This window comes from Rhinopithecus roxellana, chromosome 18, assembly GCF_007565055.1.
Source record: "Rhinopithecus roxellana isolate Shanxi Qingling chromosome 18, ASM756505v1, whole genome shotgun sequence".
NCBI classification, from domain to species: domain Eukaryota; kingdom Metazoa; phylum Chordata; class Mammalia; order Primates; family Cercopithecidae; genus Rhinopithecus; species Rhinopithecus roxellana.
Window position 1 is genome coordinate 64,333,781 of NC_044566.1, and position 19,070 is coordinate 64,352,850.

At 46.1% G+C, this 19,070-nt stretch overlaps 1 protein-coding gene across 1 annotated transcript; it reads left to right on the top strand.

Moving 5' to 3' along the window:
* The first annotated feature begins 12,658 nt into the window (after window positions 1–12,658).
* Window positions 12,659–18,285, top strand: GJB2 (gap junction protein beta 2). The gene is made up of 2 exons (XM_010353025.2): window positions 12,659–12,972; window positions 16,140–18,285. The coding sequence occupies exon 2, from the start codon at window positions 16,162–16,164 to the stop codon at window positions 16,840–16,842; it is 681 nt and encodes a 226-aa protein (XP_010351327.1). The 5' UTR covers window positions 12,659–12,972; window positions 16,140–16,161; the 3' UTR covers window positions 16,843–18,285.
* Window positions 18,286–19,070: the final 785 nt, after the last annotated feature.

Here is a 19,070-nt window from a genome sequence, read left to right on the forward strand (position 1 = left end):
AGGATATTTTGGCTGGAATAGAATTTTGAGTTGACCTGAAAAATACTGTGCCACAGCCTCCATGATTTCTTGCAGTGGTGCAATCTCAGCTCACTGCAACCTCTGCCTCCTGGGCTCAAGCGATCCTCCCACCTCAGCTTTTTGAGCAGCTGAGATTACAGGCGCACCACACCATGACTGGCTAATTTTTTTTTTTATTTTTTATTTTTTTGTATTTTTAGTAGAGCCCTGGTTTTGCCTATTGGTCAGGCAGGTCTCAAACTCCTGGCCTCAAGCGATCTACCTGACTCAGCCTCCCAAAGTGCTCGGATTACAGGCATGAGCCACCTTGCCCAGCCTGTCCTCCATAATTTCCAATGAGAAATTTGAATGGTTTTACCCTATAAGTAGTGTTTTTCTCTAGCTACTTTTAAGATTGTTCCCTTGTCTTCAGTTTTCCAAAATTTAATTATGACGTGTCTTGGCATGATTTCTTTGGGTTTATTTTGTTTAGGGTTCACTTCTTGAATCTGTGGATGTAGATCTCTTGCAAAATTTGGAAAGTTTTCAGCCATTATTTTTTCAAGTACTTTATTTATTTATTTATTTATTTATTTATTTATTTATTTATTTATTTTTTGAGACAGAGTCTTGCTCTGTCGCCCAGGCTGGAGTGCAGTGGCCGGATCTCAGCTCACTGCAAGCTCCGCCTCCCGGGTTTACACCATTCTCCTGCCTCAGCCTCCCAAGTAGCTGGGACTACAGGCGCCGCCACCTCGCCCGGCTAGTTTTTTTTGTATTTTTTAGTAGAGACGGGGTTTCACCATGTTAGCCAGGATGGTCTCGATCTCCTGACCTCGTGATCCGCCCGTCTCGGCCTCCCAAAGTGCTGGGATTACAGGCTTGAGCCACCGCGCCCGGCCTCAAGTACTTTTTTTAGTCCTGCCCTCTTTCTCCTCGACTTCTGGGATTCTGATGACACAAATGTCAAAGCTTTTGTTATAATAACTCAGGTCTCCAGAATTCTGCTCACTTTTTTTTTTCAGTCTCTATTCTCTCTGTTGTTTAGATTGAGTAGTTTTATTGTTTTGGTCCACTAATTCTTTCTATTTTAGTTTTTGTATTTTTATTTTAGTTACTGTAGCTTACAGTTCTAGAATTTCTATTCGGTTCTTCTCTATATCATCTATTTCTTCACTAACATTTTCTATTTCTTTGCTGAGGCTTTCTATTTCTGTTTCAAACATGTTTGTAATTGTTCATTGGAGCCTTTTTATCATGACTGCCGTAAGATCTTTGTCAGATTATTCTAACATCCCTGTCATCTTGGTATTAATATCCATTGATTGTTTTGTTTATTCAGGTTGAGGTCTTGGTTCTTTGTATGACAAGGGATTTTCAGTTGAAACCTGGACACTCTGGCCGGGTGTGATGGCTCACGTCTGTAATCCCAGAACTTTGGGAGGCTGAGGCAGGTGGATTGCCTGAAGTCAGGAGTTTGAGACCAGCCTGGCCAACATGGTGAAACCCCATCTTTACTTAAAAAAAAAATACAAAAATCAGCAGGGGGTAGTGACTCAATAGGCTGAGGAGGGAGAATTGCTTGAACCCAGGAGGTGGAGGTTGCAGTGAGTCGAGATCATGCCACTGCACTCCAGCCTGGGCAACAACAGTGAAATTCTGCCTCAAAAACAACAACAAAAACCTGGACACTCTGGGTGTTATGTCAAAAGACTCTGGGTCTCCTTTACAGTCTCTGTTTTAACTGGTTTTCTCTATCACCTCTCCAGAAGGGAATGGGTGCCACCTCATGCTGTCAGGTGGAGGTAGAAGTCCAGGTTTTCCATTTGGCCTCCATTGACACCCAAGGTGAGGAGAGGCTCCTTGTGGGGCAGGTTGACAGTTCCAGTGCTCAGTGTAATTTCCACCAGCACCATGGTGGGGGTGGCCTCGTTTCTGGTAGGCAGTGATGAAAGTCCTCACTCTCCACTAGACCTTCTTTGACACCACCTGGAGGAGGGGTAGTGGTGCCTCATTACCACTAGGTGGGATGGGCACCAGACTTCCAACATGGCCACCACTAACATCATGTGGCAGGAGGATCTTGTTACTTGCTGGGACAAAAGTCCAAGCTCCCTACTTTGCTTTCTCTGACACTGTCCCAATGGGGATGCTGAGGCACCCTGTTACAGCCTTGCTAGGGCAGAAGCCTGGGCCACCTGTTTGGCCTTTGCTGGCATGGGTGAGTGGTAGGAGGGACACAGTTTTTTCTGGGATATTTGGCTGAAGTAGATTGGTTATTGTCTAAAAAAAAATTTTTTTTTTTTGAGATAGAGTCTTGCTTTGTCGCCAGGTTGGAGTGCAATGGCACGATCTCGGCTTACTGCAACCTCTGCCTCCTGGATTCAAGCGATTCTCCTGCCTCAGCCTCCTGAGAAGCTGGGACTGCAGGCGTGCACCACCATGCCCAGCTAATTTTTTGTATTTTAGTAGAGACGGGGTTTCACCATGTTGGCCAGGATGGTCTCGATCTCCTGACCTCGTGATTCACCCGCCTCGGCCTCCCAAAGTGCTGGGATTACAGGCGTGAGCCAGTGCACCGGGCCTAAAATTTTCATGTCTTTCTAGGCTTCCCCTTTACTGACCCTATGACTGGAGACAGAAGGCTTTTCCTGGCTTGTCTTTGAGTTTGTTTTGTTTATGTTGACATTCACCTGTGTTTTGGGTCACTGGTTCCCAACCCTTCCAACCACATCCCAGCCTTAGTCTCCCAGTTAATTTCTCAGTCTGAGAGTGATGGGGAGTCTCCGTGCTCCCCATTTTCAACCTTCCCAAGGGCACTTGCTGTTCATTTTCTTATCCTCACCTCTGGGCATTGCACAAGCTCTCTTCTACCTGGAATGGTCTGCCTGCCTGTCCCCTCCTCCACCCCGTCCTTCTAGACCAGCTCAAAGTCTTCTTCTTGAGGATTCTCCTGCCTCCCCTCAGGCAGCTCTGAGGGTGTTTCTGCTTTGCTAACTTCTCTCTGCTTCTCCACCAGGGCAGGGGCTCCTGGACAGAGAAGAGCTGATCTCATTCCCTATGCTCCTGCCTCAACGTGATCCTTCACATACTGAGCCCCAATAAGTGGATGTTGAACTAATCGGCATCTGAAATACCAATCCTTTTTCTCCTGACTTTGTGGCATGGCTGCTGGGAAGGGAAGAAGGCTCATTGGCTTCCTTACCGTGAGGGACCTGCCGGTAGCTTTTTGAAGGCCTGTGAATAACCTCCCTATGCCCCAGAACTGCTGTTGCCATGGTTTCTCCCACCCATGAGGAGTACTTAGGTGAATGCTGATGGAAGAACACAGCAGGCTGGCCAAGGCCTTTTCAGGCCATTTTAATAGGGAAAAAGTTGGTGAAGTAACAGAAGACCTTGAAACCATTCAGATGGCAGAGTGCAGTGGGAAAATCTCACCAAGATGAGGAATTAAATTAACTGTGAAACTACAGCCAAGAATCTCTTTAAAGATAATACTGCAGACAGCAGAGACTCTATCATTAATCAGCCTCAGAAATGTGAAGGTGCTTGTCAATCTAAATTATTTCTAGGTATGATTGATTTCTAACTTTTTCCTAACCTAACTTTTAAGTTTATAGATTCAGGATTAATGTAGCATTTTAAATTGTGTTTAGCAGTAAGCTGTAAATAATTATTTCTTTGTATACCATTTACTTTTTATTCGTCTCTTACTAACTTAGACATTAGTTTTCTATTTGAAATATATTAATACAACATGAAACAGTCTCTTCTGATGGGTAGCCAGTATCTATTCAACTCTTCAATGTTCACTAAAGAGAAGGCATAAATCCAGAGGGGAATTGACTGCTTCTGGCTGAACTTCAGCCATTAAGAGAGACCTATGAGTAGTCTTCTAGACTCTGCTCATGAAGGGGTCTGCCTGGCACTTGTCAAAAACTATTTAGGTTCAGGATTAATATCAGAGAGAGGCTCTTGGCTGAAAGTGTGCCACAGGCTCTAACCTCCTTAATAGACATGTGAGATTTAAAATTTAACACTTCATGTTTCCTCCCCATACACCACATTTCTACATGCTGAAGACAGACACCCTTCAGTTGGAGCTCATGTTAATGGGATCAAGATCCTAAGTTTCCCCAGAAGTACATTCATCAAAATAGTGCCGTCCTAATCAGTTCAGGCCGCTATAAAAGAATACCATAGACTGGGGGGCTTATAAACCACAGAAATTTATTTTTCACCGTTCTGGAGGCTGAGAGTCCAAAATCAGACATCACCAGATTTGGTGTCTGGTGAGGGCTGCCTCCTAGTTCACAGACACCGCCTTCTCACCGTGCCCTCCTGTGGCTGAAGGGGCAAGGGAGCTCTCTGGGATCTCTTTCATAAGGGCACTAATTCTATTCCCCTTAATCACCTCCACAAGACCCCACCTCCTAATTTGGAGTTAGGATTTCAGCACAGGAATTTCAGGGGAGATACAAACATTCAATCCATAAGAAGTGCTAAGTCCAGTTATAAGATCATAAGAACCAAATAATTACAGACTATAACCCATGGCTTTCCAAATCTACTGGATCAGAACCTCTGGTTGCACAACCCAGAAATCTGTATTTTTAACAAACTTAGGAGTTGATTTTTTTTTAATTTTTATTTATTTTATTTATTTATTTTTATTTATTTATTTTTTTATTTTGAGACAGAGTTTCACTCTTGTTCCACAGGCTGGAGTGCAATGGCACAACCTTGGCTCACCACAACTTCTGCCTCCCGGGTTCAAGCAATTGTCCTGCCTCAGCCCCCAGAGTAGCTAGGATTACAGGCGCCCAACACCGCACCCGGCTAACTTTTTATATTTTTGGTAGAGAAGGGGTTTCACCATCTTGGCCAGGCTGGTCTCGAACTCCTGACCTCTGATGATCCACCTGCCTTGGCCTCCCAAACTGCTGGGATTAAAGGCATGAGCCACCATGCCCAACCAAGAGTTGATTTTTAATCAGTCAGCCTTATTCCACTTGAAAACAGTGTGTATTATGCAGTTGCTAAACTTGGTGTTCTGTAAATGTAAGTGAGATCGAATTAGCTGATAGTATTCCTTAGATCTTCTAGATCCTTACTGATTTTTATTATATACATGTTCTGTCAATTACTCAGTTATTATAACTATAAATATGGATTTATCATTTTTCTCTTTAGTGTTCTTAATTTTGCTTCATGTAATTTGGATCTCTGTTACTTAGGGAATACACATTTAAGATTGATGTCTTCTTTTTTTCTTTTTTTGAGATGGAGTTTTGCCCTGTTGCCCAGACTGGAGTGCAATGGCATGATCTCAGCTCACTGCAACCTCTGCCTCCCAGGTTCAAATGATTCTGCCTGCCTCAGCCTCCCAGCTAATTTTTTGTATTTTTAGTAGAGACGGGGTTTTGCCATGTTGGCCAGGCTGGTCTCGAACTCCTGACCTCAGGTGATCTGCCCGCCTCGGTCTCGCAAAGTGCTGGGATTACCGGTGTGAGCCACCGCGCCTGGCCAAGATTGATGTCTTCTTGATGGAAAGACCCTTTTACCGTTTGAAATGTCTTTTTAACTCTGGTAGTTTCCTTGCTTTGAAGTATATTCTGTGTAGTAAAGCCACCCCAGCTTCCCTATAATTTAAGTTTGCATTGTATACGTATATTTTCCCATGCTTTTATTTTCAATATGTAGTGAATCTGCTTCTATTGACTGTTTTTTTTTTTCCTCCTGATATGGATCTCATTTTCCTATTTCCTCACGTCTTGCAATTTTTTTACTAAATGTTAGTCATTGCATATAAAAGACTATCCAGGAGTGTTTTGTTTTTGTTTTTTTTTAGTGAGTGCAAGTTCTTTTCTCTCTGCCAGCTGGCTGGAATGAGAATCTGATCAGATTTCATCAAGAGTCAGGTTGAGCTGAGACTGAGCGGTAGTGTTCACTAAATTGAGTGCACCACTGATATCTAATGGAAACAAGGACATTTTACTTTGCTCCTCAGCCTAACCTGAATTTCCTATGCCACCACTGTATAATGGCTGGTTTCTTTGGTTTTCCTAGTGTGTGAGCTGGAAGCAGGTTGAGACATAGATTTCATATCATTTTGGCTTCCCTTGCATCTAACATGGCTCCACAATTCAAGCACTATGAAATTGTTTAACTGTTTTCCAGTCTTGCCTCCACGGCCCCTTTTGCAGTAAAATCACGGATGGGGGTGACGTTGAGCCAAACTATTTTTGCATTTGGTGGACTTCTAAATTCCAATCCAGCTCCAAATCTTTTGGCAGATTTTTCTTAAAGGTACGAAGTCTCCTCACTGATAGAGGCCTGCTTCTCCACCTTCCCACACAGAAATCAGGTACTTTCCCTCAAGTATGAAAGAAGTTGTGGACCCTCTGCTCACCATCACGCCCAGTAATTCAGCTCATCAAAGCTTACCCTCTCCACTGTTCTTTGGTAATTGCCACAAAAAAAAGTATGATTTTTATTTTATCAGGGTTTTTTGTTATTGTTATCATATGAATAATGGTATTTTGCATTCTATATTTTAATTGGAAGCAGAAGCCATATTGTTGTTTGTAACAGCAAATTATTAGAGATAATCCAAACACCCATCAAAAAAGGGTTTTCAATTAAATGATTACATAATCATATAAAGGAATACTATGAAACTGTGTGAAAGAGTGAAGAAACTTTGTTCACTTATATAAAAAGATCCCATGATACATTAAGAAAAGCAAAGTGTAGAATAGTATGTAAAATATTCTACCTTATGTGCATGAGGGGGAATAAAAGCCATCAATATTCATGTAGATTCAGTTCACATATAGATTCATATCACATTCCTATATGGAGAGAGATTCTGGAAAAACACAAAAGAAATTAGTACAAGTTGTTACTTCATTGTAGTTTTTAAAGTTTTTTGAGTCTTAAGACTCACTTTCAGGCTGGGCGCGGTGGCTCAAGCCTGTAACCCCAGCACTTTGGGAGGCCGAGACGGGCGGATCACGAGGTCAGGAGATCGAGACCATCCTGGCTAACCCGGTGAAACCCCGTCTCTACTAAAAAATAAAAAAAAAACTAGCCAGGCAAGGTGGCGGGCGCCTGTAGTCCCAGCTACTCCGGAGGCTGAGGCAGGAGAGTGGCGTAAACCCGGGAGGCGGAGCTTGCAGTGAGTTGAGATCCGGCCACTGCACTCCAGCCTGGGCGACAATGAGACTCCGTCTCAAAAAAAAATAAAAAAAAAAATTTAAAGCCCAGCCACCTAATTACCTACATGGAATATCACGTAACCTGTAAGAATAAGTGAATGTTTATCAGATGGTGACTGAGATGGCCAATGCCATCTTCACCCATTAAAGCTATGTGTACTAGAGCCCCATAGCACTAATAGCAATAGCCTAGTAAGCTAAACTCCCCACCATCACTGATTCATTTCAAAGCCAATAGATGATATAAATCATTATGTTGATTGCCTCCTCTTTTTCAAAGCACAATTGTTCAATGCATATGTTTGACATGAAAAGTCTCTATCTGGTTCTTTAAACATGGAACCAATTAAAATGACTGATCCACGATTTCTGAGCATACTACATATCAAAGTATTATTCCTATCCTTTTTTAGACAAATAATTATATTAAGTTACTAAAAGGCCTAACTAAATGTTGCTATTGCTTCTCAGATCACAAAGAGGAGCCCTGGGGACGTCCTTTTCCAAACTGCAATGATGGTCCTAAGCAGCCCCTCCACAAATAAATCTCACCAACCTGGGGTTTCTGGGATCAGTGGACTGTGAACTTAAAGCACAGCAGAGCTGGGGCTGCTCTTAAAGCCCTGCTATCTCTCCTCTTAGTAACAACCCCATTTCACATGAGGTGACAGTGGTGTCTTTTGTTGCCCTGGAAATGGAATACAACAGGGGCTTTCCAACTTGTCTGTGGCAGAGACCTACAGACCAAAGTACATTTTACACCGGATCCAGGACACACACCAGTCTGAAAGCACACACATGAACCAAATGTTTCCTAAAGCATTAGTTACCCTTGCTAATAGCAACACATTCTCATATTCTTTTATACTTCATTTAATTTCATTTAAAAAAGAAAAAGATAGGAAAGAAATCTATTTCTCAGCCCATTAATAAGGTCAGGCACAGCAACACTAGACGAGAAGAAAAGTTTACCTACCGATTTTTCTCCCACCTCCTGAGTGCGCACGGCTTTCCGACAAGTGTCAGTGCCATCTACTGTGCGCTCTGGGCACTACAATAGCCTTTTTTTTTTTTTTTTAGAATGAGACTAAATCAGAGAACACAAAGAACTTCTTTCCCCACAGTGGAGATGGCTCTGGAAGCGTTTAAGGAATGGCTTAGATGAGTGGCTAACACGTTATCCCAGTTCTGAATTCTTAGACCACAGACTCCATGTCCAATCCCCAAAGAGAGGCTTTGCAAGCTACAGAATCCCCTCTGACTGGGGCCTCGGGAGCTAAACTGAGCACCTAACTGGTTCTAGAAAGTGAAACGTTTTCATTTGAAACATTCAAATGAGCATTTTGTGAAAAGCTACTGTCGTCCATCAAATACAACACAGCCAGGGAGTCGTCGCTCTACTGCCCCTGTCAATCTACATCTGTAGTTTTTTGCTACAGCAGCTCGTAAGTGTTGACTCTATTCTAACTTGTTCCAGAAGCCCTTCAAGATGATAACACAATATTTTTGTAGCCAGAGCTAGAATGTAGAGTTCTTTTTTGCTTCCTTGTGAATGATCTAGAATTTCCATGTTGACAAGCCACCATAATTTACAGAATTTACTTTTTATATTCAATAGAAGTAAAAAAAAAAAAAAAAAAAAAAAAAAAAAAAAAAAAAAAAACCTATTTAGGGAGTTATAGCTCTGGATTCATTTCTGACCAAAATGTGCTTTTTGACACAAATACAGTTGGAAATATCTTTGTAATTTCTCCACAGTCTACCTAGATAATCATAAAATAACTGCATGGATATATTTGTGAGTAAGAGCATGTGTCCATTCAGGAAAACCAAGGAGATCAACTAATTCTACCATTGCCTTGAAATGGAGACACATCCAGCAGTTTGAATTTCCCCCAAAAGATTGTACGTGTGAAAATAAGAATAGAATGAGGAAAATTTAAAAGCCGATAATAATTTCAGTCACAACCTGGCAATTAGAATTTTATGAGATGTCTTTAATTTGGAAGCAAAGAACAATTAAATTATTGAAGGCTGGAATTCTTTTTTTTTTTTTTTAAACTCTTTGAATGGAACAACTGATTTTCCCTAAAAGATTTGACTTTAACAATTTTCAGAAAACATAAGTCAGGGTGTGGTTCAATTACACAGAGAGAAATTGTAGTGAAATCGTGTTCCCTGTAATAATTATCCACAAAGGATCACAGTGGAGCCACTCCTGCATTAAAATTACAATATCGTATGTAAGTTATTAATTAACCAGAGATGCCAGGGGCTTGTCAGTTTCCAACTACTATTTTGAGGAGGGCTAAAGTTTCTCTTTTTGCCAGTTATTATTATTAATATTTCAACAGCAAGCCAAGAAAAGGGAATGTGGTCCATTAACTAATGGCTCTTGAAGAGAGTCAGTGAATCTAACTTGCCCTAAAACTGCCAAGTGGTAGGACAGTCTCTTTGCATCTTGCATCATTTTCTGCCATCACCTACGTGTGATTCGTGAGTCGGAAATTCAACCGAGACATGTTTAATGTATATTTAGAGCACCCTTCCCAGCAGGAATTTGTGGGGCCTTTCCATCAGGCAGTTGGCAAGCAGTCACTTGAAATACTAAGAAACATGATTTGTCTCACACCGATTTATTGCACAATAGCAATTTCTTTCTTTTTGGTTCATTTATAAAACAACTATCAAAATGCCAAATAGCTTTAAACATTGGCATTTTCACCTTATAACCTTACAAGTGCATCACTTTAAACATCTGCATAAAAGTTCAGCTCGATGATAATCGCCTGGGATTTACCTGCAGGGTACTAAGCATAGATGTAAAAATATTACTGATAGGTATCTCTGGCACTCTGAAGTGACAAAGTGTAGCCTTCACAGATCCTTGTCAGTTAATCATCAATAGTTACCTGATAAGTGCCCACTTGCCATCCTTCAAGATCAATCAGGCAGACACCACAGTGAGTTTTCATCAAAAACAGCTTCTCTATCTGGTCCGTCCCTGCAGGTCAATGAGACAAAGTTGTGCGCTGCACGCAGCAGGACTGTCCTAAGTTCCCTCTGTTCTCACCACGGGGCTGGGTGGCTGGGGTAGAGGAACACAGGATTGGGCTTCACCTTCTCTAGGGACTGGTACCTTAAGAGATGAAAACGTAAAAGGTGAGAAAATCATGGTTTATTTCCAATGTTTGCATTTCTGTTAAAAGTAATGCTTTCAACAGAAAAAAAAATGCAGCAATGTAAGTGTGTAATTTACAAAATAATTTCAGGATTTGTTTAATCATTAATTTGTGGTGTGATCTCTTAATTGGATCTATGTCTAAGCTCATTGGTAAATGACTTCAAATATCCAAGCCTTCCCTCGCCCTCTTCCCACCTCACCTCTCCTCTTTCTCCTCCCCTACACTGGAGGACACTATGTACATGCATATAATGTCCTGCCCTGGAGAAGTCCTCAGCCTGGTTGGGAAGAAAACACCAACTCACAGCAAAACAACAGAAACCATACAGAACCGAATAAAAGCAAGCGCGGATTTGTAAGTGAAGACTTAAGTGCTGTAGGACTTCTAGCTACAAATCCTGAAAACTAGGAGTGGCTGTGATAATACGACTAGCCGACATCACGCAGTAATTTTTGCACATAAGGAGAACTAAATCAAAGAAAACAAGGAAAAGAAAGTTGAGCCTATAATCGTGATACAGACAATAAAATCTCAGGTGACATTTTTCAATGGGGGAAAGTCAGTCAACTTCCAATCTCCAAACCATCTTTACTAGCGAGCTTCCCACAATAGTTCTAGAACCTTCCTTCATTCCAACCAACCAGGACTCCAACAGACTCATAAACAGCATAGCTCTTGAGAAATTAAAGGGAGAACCCACCAACCGGCACCCCACTCCACCCCACCCCAAGTCACCTCTGGCTCAACCAAGATGTGCTCAGGCCGAGAAAGCTGCCCCACCCCGCAGGCTTTGCCTGTCATTTTTAACAAGCCGACTCAGCACATCTCTCAGATGGGCCATGCAAGGCTTTTTGGCAGTTCTTGGTGCTTTGCCTCTTCATGAGCAGACACTCCCTCTTAGACCAAGACCTGGATGGAGCTGGAAAGTAGGTGGTAACCCGCGATCCAAAACTCCACGCTCATCCCTGCAGAAACTGCCTAGGTCGGCCCATGGCCACGGGGCGCCAGTTTTTCAAGGAAAAGTCAATGCTAATAATGGTGGCAATCACAGGAAATCCACTCTGAGGCCAGATCTGACGTGTCAGGATTAATCACCATTTCCACTTAACTTCGAATTGACCCGGGTAAAAACGTGAGCGCGAGGGGACCAGGCTGCACCTCTGACCTGGCTCCCCTCTGCAAAAATCGCGAAGTGGGTGCCCGAGGTGGGGCGGGGGTGGGGGAGACGTCGCTGGGGGTCCTCACCCTGCCTGCTCCGCACATCTTAGCTCCTCACCCGCTCGCGTTGTGCAAACCTGTCTTCGGTCATTTGTATCTCAAGACATCAAACTCCCCAACCAAATGCAAACACTGAGACCTCATAATGTGAAACAAAGCTTCGCGGTATCCAGAAAGCCCCAGCAGGTGCGCAGTGCAGAGCCAGCCGCCCGGCGGTCCTCCGCAGAATCCCATCAGTGTCCGCCTTTCGTGCTGCGCGCATCGGGCAGGAAGGGGCTTGGGAGATTTCACCTGCCCTCTTTCCTCTCTGAAAACTCCGGGCCTCCTCACCCCAAACCGAGACACCTCCTTGCAGTTCCCTAGTTGTGAAAAGAGGAGGAAGCTGGCTGGGCCGGGGGCCGGGGGGGCGACGTCCGCAGATGGCGGGACCCCCCTGCCGGCCACCGCAAAGGCGAGGCTTGTCGCCCCCAACCTTAGTCCCTGACACATCGTTGAAAGTAATCGAATCAAAGCGGAAATTCGAGAAGGCGTTCGTTCGGGTTGGTGAGGTTTTGAGGGGAGAAAGCAGCGGGGACTTCGCCAGCACCGGCGCCCCCTCCCCGGTCACCCCATTCCAGAGGGCACCGCCCCGCGACCCAGCCCAGACCCCCTGCGAGAGCCTCGCGGGCCCGCGCAGCCCCCGCGCCTCGAACAGGTCAGTCCTTGGACGAACGCCTGTTTCTCCGACAATAAAACATTAAAGAAGCGCTTTGAATGTCCTCGCGCACCAGGCGGAGTAGAGAGGAACGACCGCAGCCAGCCCCGAACCCCGCCCACCGCACAGCGCCGGAACCAGGCCTGGGGCGCCGCTGCCTGGGGGTCCCGACGCGCAGCCGCCCCCGCTCCACCCGGGCCACCAAGGGGCTGGAGGAGGCGGCGCTCGGGGTAACCGGGGGAGACTCGGGGCGCTGGGGGCTCTTGGGGAACTCATGGCGGCTCAAAGGAACTCGGAGACTCGGGGCCTCGAAGGGGACTCGGGGGGTTCGGGGCTTTCGGGGGGCGGTCGTGAGTTCGTGGACACGGGAAGCTCTGGGGACCCGGAGGCCGGGCGCGCCCCGCCCGCGGCGCCGCCCCCTCCGTAACTTCCCCCGGTCTCCCGGGAAAGAGGCGGGGTGTGGGGTGCGGTTAAAAGGCGCCGCGGCGGGCTACAGGTGTTGCGGCCCCGCAGCGCCCGCGCGCTCTTCTCCCTGACTCGGAGCCCCTCGGCGGCGCCCGGCCCAGGACCCGCCCAGGAGCGCGGGAGCCCCAGCGCAGAGACCCCAACGCCGAGACCCCCGCCCCGGCCCGCCGAGCGCTGCCTCCCGACGCAGGTGAGCCCGTCGGCCCCGGACTGCCCGGCCAGGAACCCGGCACGGGGAGGGACCGCGAGCCCCAGAGGGGGTGCCCGGCCGCGTGGGTCTCGGGGAACCGGGGGCCTGGACCAGCGCGCGTCCTTGGTCCGGGGGACGAGGACCGCCTTCCGGAGCGGGCGTTGCTGCGGCCGAGCTCCGGAGCTGGAATCGGGCGGCCGGGGAAGTGGACGCGATGGCACCGACCGGGCTGCGAGTGGGGCCGGGTGCGCGCGGGAGGGGAAGGAGGCGGGGGCGAGCACCAGCGCGAGGTTTGTGGTGTCGCCGATGTCGCTTTGGGGTACGCGAGCGCAGCCGCGTGGCTACTTGACCCACTGACACCAAACGTTTTAAATTGACCGAACGCTTAGCTTCGAAGTCAAGCTGCGTTTCGCGGGAGAAGCAGGAAGCCTTCGCTGCAGGAACTGACCTTTACCTCCTGGGACGGCTTCTGCAGAAAAAGCGCCCGGGGAGAGGTCTGGGCGGAGTTTGCCTGGAACTAACGCGGAGCCCGCCGACCCCGGCCGAACCCGGGGCCAAGATTTCGGTGGCTTCCCTTTTTCCTAAACACCTCACGAGGGTTTGTTTCCGGGCTGTGCGCCCCGGCTAGAAAGAAAATTTTTAGGACCTTTGTTCGCAAAGAGGTGGGGTGCGCCTGAGACCCGCGTCTTCAGGACGGTTGCATCAGTGCCTCGATCCTGCCCCACTGGAGGAGAAAGGCAGCCTGAACAGCGCTCACCTAACAGCTGCTGACAGCTGGGTTCTGTGTCCATGCACCTGGGACTGCCTTGAGAAGGGTGTCCCCATGTGACCTTAGGTCCCTTTCGAAACTGCTGTGCAAAGCCTGTCACAATTTCAGACACTGGTGAGAAGGGTGGAGGAACCCTCTGGGGGCAGCCAGGCAAGGTCAACCACCCATCACCTAAGGGTGGAGAAATTAAGGGGTGAAGAGTCCCTTTTGCCTTTTCTGGAACTTGGTGATACACCCAGTGTCTTCCCTAAGGAACTGAATCAACTCCTCTGGCCTCTGGCAGCTCTCCAGGCGGTGCGCCGTGGCGTAGGCCGGGTAGGAAGCTGCATGTAACCGCCCAGGGTCGGGAGGCCAGGAGGGCAGCTCCTCCTCTGACTTGAATATTGAAAACAACATCCTGCTTCTGAGCCCCTCTTAACCCGTGACCCCCTAGCCCATTAGTAAATTAATTAGTAAATTAAAATTTACTCCCCTTCCTGAAAAAGGATCTTTAAAACAGGTAGCTTCAGCTCAAACTTTATAAAATAACAATATAGGGTTTCTTGGAACTGTATTTTTCTCAGCAGATGGTAACTGGACAGGTCTGTCGAAGGGTATATGACCTGGGTTTGGCAGGTAGAAGAGGGCAAAAGATAAACCCCTCCTCCTGCAGCCCCATATTCTTGGCCAGGTGTAAACCAGGAGAGAGTTTACTTCGGGGAGTATCCTGTTTTCCACTCAGTGAGGGCCAATGAAGAATGTCTAATTCCGTAAGATGATTTGTTAAAACCGGAATGTTGCTGCCCTCAGTGGTTCTGCTGTCGGGACGGTACTGGCCTGAGCCATAGGTGCTTTAGCAGGTCAACCAGCTCATCTAAGGGCTTCCCAGTCTGGATTTCAATGGGTCAGTACTGAGTCTGGGCTAAAATATTGTTTTTTCCAGTGATGTTTGTCTTTCCCAAGCTCAGTGGGGCTGTTTCACCGGCCTGTGTCAATCCGATGTAACTTTCTTGGCCACCTCTCTCCTGTCGCCTCTGACCAAGGTGACACTACATGGTTTCGGCCTGACCTTGGTGCACCATGGCAGTGACTCTGGGTCATGACGGACATTCACTACGACCCTGCTTCCAGAGTCCATCAGAAAACAGGATGCAACTTGTCTAAAATGAGGAGAGGAGGATGCTTTTAAGTAAAAGGAGGAGGAGGGTTCACTGCCAGCTCTGAAGGGTGGAAAAGAGATGATTCATCCGGATTGTGGAGAGGGTGGAATCTTGTTTAGGAGCAGGTTAGTTGTGGCAGGCAGGGTGTAACTATGAATCAGTGAAGATAGTTCACATCCTGGGATGAAAAGAAGGCCACGGGCTCACGGCAGGTTATCCACGGGCCTCTCCACATCCACTTGCAGTAAGGAGTGTGGGACTCCCCCAAGCTTCAGCACTGAACTGCAGTGCAGTGACGTCGCTTAGTCGGCCAGTAACTGGGGGAGTTGAATTTTCTGTCCTTTTTAAATAATGTATCTTTTAAGAAACACTTTGAAATTAAAACCACAGCCCACAATTATAATGCACTGTTGCAGCACTTGTCAAAACAGATATGCTTACTGAGCGGTCAGTGCCAGCCTGACAATGAGGCCACCAAGCCATCCACAAAACCTACATAAAAGTCTATACTCACAGTGGCTTTCCTCCATGAAGAGGGCATTCATAACTTCTTCCTCTCATGTAGAAGGAAGCAAGGTGCTTTGTAAAATTTTAACTCGGGGTGCCTCAAATGTAAACTTAACCACTGGTAACAACAGTTTCACTGCTACATACCAAGTCTGTGAAAATTAATTCAAGACGTTAAGGAAAGTGGCTCAGCAGAGAGACTAGATAGAAGAGCTATAAGTTACATCTTATCCTCACAGTTCTCCTGTACTTGGCCTCTCAGCCTTTGAGCAAGGTTGACCCAAGCTAGTATCAGCCCCACTGGTACAGCCAAAACTTGAGACTGCAAATCAATGCAGCTGCTGAATGCTAAGTAACTTGTGCAGAATCAGGAGGACCCAAGGAAGCTCTGCAGAGGATGCAGGGGTCCGGTCAGAACCCATGAGTGCCTTTCAGCTAACGAGTACTTTGTGACACTCCCTGACACAGTAAATTTTTATGATGTGTTTAAAAACTGGGTGAATTACTCAGGTGAACAAGCTACCGTTTATCAGAGAATGCCTAAAAACATGTTCGAGAGGGTTTGGGAACTATACGTTTAATCCTATGACAAACTAAGTTGGTTCTGTCTTCACCTGTTTTGGTGAGGTTACATAAGAGTTGGTGTTTGCCCAGGAAGAGATTTAAGCATGCTTGCTTATCCAGACCCAGAGAAGTCTCCCTGTTCTGGCCTAACTAGTGATTCCTGTGTTGTGTGCATTTGTCTTTTCCAGAGCAAACCGCCCAGAGTAGAAGATGGATTGGGGCACGCTGCAGACCATCCTGGGGGGCGTGAACAAACACTCCACCAGCATCGGGAAGATCTGGCTCACCGTCCTCTTCATTTTTCGCATTATGATCCTCGTTGTGGCTGCAAAGGAGGTGTGGGGAGATGAGCAGGCCGACTTTGTCTGCAACACCCTGCAGCCTGGCTGCAAGAATGTGTGCTACGATCACTACTTCCCCATCTCCCACATCCGGCTGTGGGCCCTGCAGCTGATCTTTGTGTCCACGCCGGCGCTCCTGGTGGCCATGCACGTGGCCTACCGGAGACATGAGAAGAAGAGGAAGTTCATCAAGGGGGAGATAAAGAGTGAATTTAAGGACATCGAGGAGATCAAAACCCAGAAGGTCCGCATCGAAGGCTCTCTGTGGTGGACCTACACCAGCAGCATCTTCTTCCGGGTCGTCTTCGAAGCTGCCTTCATGTACGTCTTCTACGTCATGTATGATGGCTTCTCCATGCAGCGGCTGGTGAAGTGCAATGCCTGGCCTTGTCCCAACACTGTCGACTGCTTTGTGTCGCGGCCCACGGAGAAGACTGTCTTCACGGTGTTCATGATTGCGGTGTCTGGAATTTGCATCCTGCTGAATGTCACTGAATTGTGTTATTTGCTAATTAGATTTTGTTCTGGGAAGTCAAAAAAGCCAGTGTAATGCATTTCCCAGTTGTTAGATTAAAAAATAGACAGCATGAGAGGGATGAGGCAACCTGTGCTCAGCTGTCAATGCCCAGTCGCCAGCATTTCCCAGCACAAAGATTCTGATCTTAAACGCAACCATTTGAAACCCCCGTAGGCCTCACGTGAGACACAATGAGCACACATGGCACAATGGAGCTCTGCTCTCCTAAAGCCTCAAAACAAAGGCCTAATTCTATGCCTGTCTTAATTTTCACTGAAGTTAGTTCCACGGAGACCCCGGGCCGCTAGGGGTTATTGGTGTAAGGTACTTTCATATTTTAAACAGAGGATATCGGCGTTTGTTTTTCTTTCTCTGAGGACGAGAGAGAAAGGCCGGGCTCCACAGAGGACACAGAGAAGGTTTGGGTGTCCTCATGGGGTTCCTTTTGCCAATTTCCCCCACATTAAAGGTGAACATTGGTTCTTTTATTTGCTTTGGAAGTTTTAATCTCTAACAGTGGACAAAGTTACCAGTGCCTTAAACTCTGTTACACTTTTTGTTAAGTGAAAACTTTTTAGTATGATAGATTATTTTGATGTAAAGATGTTCTGGATACCATTATATGTTCCCCTGTTTCAGAGACTCAGATTGTGATATGTAAATGGTATGTCATTAGCTACTATGATTTAATTTGAAATATGGCCTTTTGGTTATGAATACTTCGCAGTGCAGCTGAGAGGCTGTCTGTTGCATTCATTGTGGTCATAGCACCTAACAACATTGCAGCCTCAATCGAGTGAGACAGACTAGAAGTTCTTAGTGATGGCTTATGATAGCAAATGGCCTCATGTCAAATATTTAGATGTAATTTTGTGTAAGAAACACAGACTGGATGTACCACCAACTACTACCTGTAATGACAGACCTGTCCAACACATCTCCCTTTTCCATGACTGTGGTGAATGGCAGCCAGCATCAGAAGGAACGCTGATTTAAAGGGGTCTCTTGGGAATTTTATTGACACAGTACCATTTAATGGGGAGGACAAAATGGGGCAGGGGAGGGAGGAGTTTCTGTTGTTAAAAAACAGATTTGGAAAGACTGGACTCTAAATTCTGTTGATTAAAGATGAGCTTTGTCTACTTGAAAAGTTTGTTTGCTTACCCCTTCAGCCTCCAATTTTTTAAGTGAAAATATAACTAGTAACGTGAAAAGAATAGAAGCTAAGGTTTAGATAAATATTGAGCAGATTTATAGGAAGATTGAACCTGAATATTGCCATTATGCTTGACATGGTTTCCAAAAAATGGTACTCCACATACTTCAGTGAGGGTAAGTATTTTCCTGTTGTCAAGAATAGCATTGTAAAAGCATTTTGTAATAATAAAGAATAGCTTTAATGATATGCTTGTAACTAAAATAATTTTGTAATGTATCAAATACATTTAAAACATTAAAATATAATCTCTATAATAATTTAAAATCTAATACAGTTTTAATAGAACAGCAAATTTTAATTTCATCTATCACTATTTTTATAGAAGTACATTAATGTTTTATATTTCATAACACAAATGGGTAAGTTGCCAGGGTGTCTGCCCCCATTCTGCCTCAGTTACGGAAAAACTTCTGTCACCAGAAAGATTGGTGGGGAAGGAAGGGAGGCAGATGATTTCTACCCAACCCTATGCCCACCTCTACCGGGTTTTTGAGGCATATCAGTCTACGGACAATGTGGCATGTGGACTGGAAACATACCTTGGGGAACGTTGAGTTGGGTGGATGTGACCCATTTAGCTCCTGGATGAATCGCAGAAATAGACCTTCAAAATGTCACTCATAGCACGACCTCGGCTCACTGCAACCTCTGCCTCCCAAGCTCAAGTGACCCTCCCACCCTAGCGTCCCAAGTAGCTGGGACCACAGGAGTGTGCCACCACGCTCCACTAATTTTTTCATTTTTTGTAGAAACAAGGTCTCACTATATTGCCCAGTCTTGTCTCGAACTCCTGCACTCAAGGGATCCCCCTGCCTCAGCCTCCCAAAGTGCAAGGATTACAGACGTGGGCCACCGCACCTGGCCTGAAACTGCTTTTTATTCTTCAGTGCCCACTTCCATGGGAAATAAGCCCGCTAGGTCAGCCTGCCCCATGAGAGTGACTGCCTGCTGCCCCCACCAGCTTGCCCGGCCCTCATGAGCCTCTCCCAGAGACCCCACCAACGGTTCTATTCTTTCATGGTACAAGCTTTCCATCCAAGGA

Bases quoted from the DNA above. Each gene is read 5' to 3' on its own strand.
- GJB2 (XM_010353025.2), top strand. From the start codon at position 16,162: ATGGATTGGGGCACGCTGCAGACCATCCTGGGGGGCGTGAACAAACAC.